Genomic DNA, 5,277 nt, shown 5'->3' with positions numbered 1-5,277 from the left:
AACAACGTTGTTGATAACATGCGAATAACTTAGCCTAGTTATTCGCTCTGCGATTATCTTGAGCGCTTATATAAGCGCCTTGCAGCAGATGCGAGATCGTCGAGGGCGATTATAAGTAGATATTCCCTACCCCTGACAGACCTGGCAATGCTGCCGCTGTCAGGATCCCTTCTCGTGAAGATCTGTCGGCTCGCCTCACTCAAGTACGAACTCACTTGGAGGCTCTTCCCACCTCCGCCAGATAATGTCTATGATTTCGGCGCACTCACTCTCCCGGTCTGAAAGACCAGTCATGTCCCCTGAGTCTGCTTCTCATCCCAAGGGAAAGGGGAACGGAGTTGCGGCGCACAAAGGAGGTGCGACGAGAGTACTCCAGGAGGTCAACTGGATGATGGGCAGGAGACGATTTGCCTGTGTTATGGAATAAGCGCCTATGCTAACAACTGCTATCAACTCTGCGAATAACTTCGACACTCCCCGTCCTAGTCGGTTGATAACGCTGCGAAGATCTCGTCTGGAGTTCTTTGCCCAACATTAAAGAAGATCGGCTGAATCGAGCTGTTCGGTACACGTGATAACCGTGAGATTTATCTATGCATGCGGCCCGTTATGCTAACGCACCGAGCGCCGATGCCCTTGGCCAGCGACTCCGGGACCCAGTACTTCTCATGACCAACCGCCTCCAGCCATTTGTCTAGCCATGCTACTTCATTTGCCTCTTCCAGGTCACTAAGTAACGTGTGCGAATTCAAACGGCGATTCAGAATGTGATACCCCGAGCACGAGTCGACGTATGACTTCCTCAAGATGCGGCACCGGGTGAGTAGTATGGTCCTCAAGTGCATGCTCTTGATAACATCTGTCCTCAATCGCGTTCTCTGCATGCACAGTAGAGCCCAGAGCAAGCTCGCCTTGCCCCGTCAGCATCGAGACGCTCGTGTTATGTGACTCAACCTACCGCAGCACTAGCGCCGCAAGCGCGGCGTCCCCCCGCATAAATGGCAAGCCCCTCGAACCATCGCTCGACACCTACCGCTTTCTTCCTAGCACCCACCTGAAGCAGTCTGCTTCTTTCACCACTACTACTTCTTTGTGATCCTCACCAATCCAAATCTTATCGACGATGAGCCAACAACCCAGCGGTTCTACCAGAGGAGGTCGAGGTCGGGGCCGAGCCTGGCAAGGGCAAGCTCCTGGAAGGGGCGTCCGCGGCTCCACGCCGTCGACGCGGGGCAGTCCCGCCCCTTCTGGCGGCGGAACGGACTCCGGGAGATTCAGCGGCACGACTGGCGGCGGACGTCCTCCTAGCGGAGGCGGGTCCGTCCCCAGCCACGGAGGCCAGTCTGGCACAAGCGGCGGAGGCAGTAGCAGAGGAAGAGGAGGCTTCCGTGGCGGCTCCCCCGCAGGGGGCCCTGCGGCAGTCTTCGCGGAGGGCAGACCCCTCACTCAGGATCCGCGTCTCGCAGATTCGGAGCTCAACGGGCTCGTGCAGTCGTTCAAGAGCGTTAAGCTCCAGCCGGACATGCCCCTCCGCCCCGGCTGGGGCACGCTCGGTGAGCCTGGCGTCGTGCGCACGAACTTCTTCGCTGTGAGGTTGAAGAAGGACGCGGTGTACTACGAGTACGAGATCGCCATCTCCCCGAAGGCGCAGGCGAAGGGCAACATGAGGTTCCGCATAATGCAGCTTGTCGAGCAGGCAGATGCGTTCCGGCCTTATATCGCCCATGTCGCCCACGACCGCAGTCAGCGTCTCGTGTCTGTGAGTAAGCTACCGCAGCCCCTGGAGATCCCCATTCGGTATCTTGAGGAAGATAAGGCTGACGATCCCAAAGCACCCACGTTTACGGTGGAGATTAAGTTCCTGTCAGAGTTGAGAATGTCCAAACTTGACAAGTACGTCCTGCGTTCGGGTTCAATACATAAACGCTGATATGGTTGTAGACATATCAGCGGGAAGCCTGAGCATCGGAATGCGGACACGCAGCCGCTGGTCTCGGCGCTGAACTTGATTCTACAGCAGTACGCGCAGAGGCACGGTGTCCGTGTGGGGAGGAACAAGTATTTCTTCCCTGCTTCCTCCGAGCACCATCCCCTGTCCCTGGGCGTTGAAGCCTTCCGTGGCTTCTTCATGTCTGTGAGGCCCATGTATAAGCAGTTGATGGTCAACATCAACCTCTGCATGACGGCGTTCTACGTTCCCGGCAACCTCGCGTGGGTAATGATCGACTTTCAGAGGCAGACGCATGGCGGTATGCCTGATGAGTTTGCGGAGAAGTTGAAGGTGTCCACTAGGCATCTTGGCTACACCCGCCTATACACGATCCGCCGCATTGTGACGGAGAAATCGGCACGTCAGGCGAAATTCTACTGTGAGGAGTTCCGCGGGGAGATCACTGTGGAGAAATTCTTCAAGCGCAGTGCGTATAGCATGCTTCCGTACCCTGCCAGTGCGAGACGGCTGATTCTGATGCTGTTCATGATCATAGAGCACAACATCGACTTGCGCCACCACTCGGACCTCCCCGTAATTGACGTCAGCAACCCGCGCTCCGACAAGCCCACGTATCTCCCGGTCGAGATCTGCGAGATCATCCCAGGCCAAGCCTACCACGGCAAGCTGGACCCGAAGCAGACCGCCGCCATGATTAAGGTCGCGTGTAACCCGCCCGCTTTCAACGGCGATGTAATTGTCAACCAGGGCTTCACCGATCTCGGTCTGCGACCCAACGCCCCGGGAGCAACGCTCGCGGCGTTTGGCATCAGCGTTGACCATGAAATGCAAGTCGTACCCTACCGTCGTCTACCTCCGCCAAGTATCTCCTACCGCTCAGGGAAAGGTCCCCAGGTCAGGGACGCCGGGTGGAACATCCTCGACGTCAAGCTCCACGTCGGCGGGGACATGACGAACTGGGCCGTCCTCCTCGTTCAGGAGGGTCGCGACGACGAGTTCGGGGGGTCCGCCGACCCCGCGCTCACCGCCTTCCTCGACGCGTTCCGCGCCAAGTGCCGCAACATCGGTATCTCCGGCGCCGACAAGCGTCCCAAGATCATGTCGGTTAGCCTCCCTCTTCCTTCGCGCGATACTCGTAACCGCTCGCAGGCTATCCGCGCGATCCGCGATGTTCTGGAGCAGAACTTGGACCTCCGCCAGCGCAGCACGAAACCGAGCTTCGTCCTCGTCCTCCTCTCGGGCGTGGACAAGTACATCTACCCCGGAATCAAGCAGCTGGCGGACGTCGAGCTGGGCATCCACACGGTGCACATGCTGCTCAACAAAGCCCGCGACCAGCGCCCGAACAAGCAGGACCAGTACTTCTCGAACGTCGTGCTGAAAGTGAACACGAAGCTCGGCGGAGTCAATCACCAACTCGACGAGAACTCGATGCGGTGGCTGAAGGCTCCCGGTGGTAGGGCCACTAAGACGATGGTTATGGGCATCGACGTGACGCACCCCAGTCCGCTGAGCCTGCCGGGGACTCCGAGCATTGTCGCGGTCGTCGCAAGTATTGACGACCGCTTTGCGCAGTTTCCGGCGAGCTTGGCGTTGCAGAAGCCGGACTGGAATAAGGACAGCAAGGAGGTGCGTTAGGCTGTACGCTGTTCAGTCAGGGAGCTCGCTGCTAATCACCATTCATAGATGGTCGAAAGCCTGACACAGTTGACCATAGAGCGCCTCCAACTCTACAAGAAGAGGAACGCTGGGAAATCGCCTGAAAGGATTCTCGTTTTCCGTGATGGCGTGTCTGAGGTAAGTTGACGGTGACTTATGCGTATCTCCACATCCGCTTATCTTGTCCTGCACCTTCCTCTAGGGCCAGTACGAGCAGGTCCTCAGACACGAACTCCCCAGGCTGCAAGCGGCGTTCACGCAGATATCTCCTACCGTGCCTTACAAGCCGAAATTGAGCATCATTGTCTGCGGTAAACGTCACCACGCCCGGTTCTGGCCCCCTGACTCCGCACACGCGACGAAGAATGGCAACACGCGCCCTGGGACCGTCGTCGACAAGGGGATCACCGACATCTACGACTTCGACTTTTATCTCCAGGTACGCATCGCAACAAATTCGGGTTTTGAATTGTACTGACTCCGAAGTGTGACGCATAGGCCCACAACGGCTTGCAGGGCCATGTGAAGGCCACGCATTACGTCGTTGTCTACGACGAGAACAAGCTTGACGCGGACACGATCCAGCAGGGCACGCACACCGTGAGCTACCTCTATGCGCGCGCGACGAAGGCCGTCAGCCTCGTCCCCGCGGCGTACTACGCCGACATCGCGTGCGAGCGGGGACGCGAGTACCTCAACGTCCTCATGAACGTCAACGAGCCTAGGTCGTCTGCCTCAGGACCGCGGTCGGCGGTGGACAGGCAGGCGCAGAAGGAGGCGATGTTCGAGCATGCGAAGCAGATGTGGGGAGCCGGAGTGCATGCGGACCTAAAGGACACCATGTTCTGTTCTGCGACGGTTGCCCCACGGACGCCGAGACAACGCCGTACCACGGACAATGCCTGTTTGGCACTGCTGGACCTGGAATAATGCATCTATATCACTTACGTCAGAGCCGCGGACGACCATACCAGGTTACATCCTGCAAATGACGGTGTAAAGAGTTTAAAGATAGTCAGTAACAGCAGCCTGCAGGCGCATCTCATGTTTCCTAGAGGATACCGAGATGCGCACGTAAACAATTTCTCATATTGGAGACCTACCTAGGCCGCTAAGTTGCAGCATAACGTTCCCAGATTCGAGCTTGGATGAAAGTCTTCAGAATTATAAGTCGGGTGTGCATGATTACAGTAACATACAAGGCCGTCTATGATATTGTTTGACCAGAGCGAAAATGCGTAGTGCTATGCAAAGGGTGACACCATCGACCTTACTCAAGGCTTCCCCTCGATGGAGCAGCGTTGTTACGGGTCAAGTCAACGGTCATGACTTTTAGACGACGGATGACCGGTCACTGTGTGACCCGGTCATGACCGCCGGTCAAAAGTTAGCACGTGAGATCTCCGGCATGTCCGAGTGTGCGTCTGACGGCAGGCCATGGCTCTCGGATAGGCCAAACGCATCGTGGCCGCGAGGAGGTACAATAAGGGCTGATGAGACTATTGCATACTCATCCCTGTCCTTGAATTTAAATGACCTACTACCCCATAATACGCCATATCTGAGCTGCGAACCGACAAAGAGCTTGCCGACGGATAGATCAAAAATCAACTCATAGGGAACGGAACTCGACTTGGATATGAAGGCCGACGAGAGAACTAGCTGTA

At 56.8% G+C, this 5,277-nt stretch overlaps 1 protein-coding gene across 1 annotated transcript; it reads left to right on the top strand.

The window, feature by feature from the left end:
* Positions 1-871: 871 nt before the first annotated feature.
* Positions 872-4,837, top strand: DICSQDRAFT_85618 (Piwi-domain-containing protein). Its single transcript, XM_007365246.1, has 6 exons — positions 872-1,893; positions 1,942-2,417; positions 2,487-3,580; positions 3,638-3,748; positions 3,813-4,049; positions 4,109-4,837. Exons 1-6 carry the CDS (start codon positions 1,124-1,126, stop codon positions 4,538-4,540), a joined length of 3,120 nt encoding a protein of 1,039 aa, XP_007365308.1. The 5' UTR covers positions 872-1,123; the 3' UTR covers positions 4,541-4,837.
* Positions 4,838-5,277: the final 440 nt, after the last annotated feature.

This window comes from Dichomitus squalens (assembly GCF_000275845.1).
Source record: "Dichomitus squalens LYAD-421 SS1 unplaced genomic scaffold DICSQscaffold_11, whole genome shotgun sequence".
In the NCBI taxonomy this organism is placed as follows: Eukaryota; Fungi; Basidiomycota; class Agaricomycetes; order Polyporales; family Polyporaceae; genus Dichomitus; species Dichomitus squalens.
Note: the sequence above shows the minus strand (reverse complement) of the source record. Positions and strands in the feature narration are given on the sequence as shown.

Coding starts and splice junctions, on each gene's coding strand:
- DICSQDRAFT_85618 (XM_007365246.1), top strand. CDS start 1,124: ATGAGCCAACAACCCAGCGGTTCTACCAGAGGAGGTCGAGGTCGGGGC. Junction 3,581..3,637: donor GGAATAAGGACAGCAAGGAG/GTGCGTTAGGCT, acceptor CACCATTCATAG/ATGGTCGAAAGCCTGACACA. Junction 3,749..3,812: donor TCCGTGATGGCGTGTCTGAG/GTAAGTTGACGG, acceptor ACCTTCCTCTAG/GGCCAGTACGAGCAGGTCCT.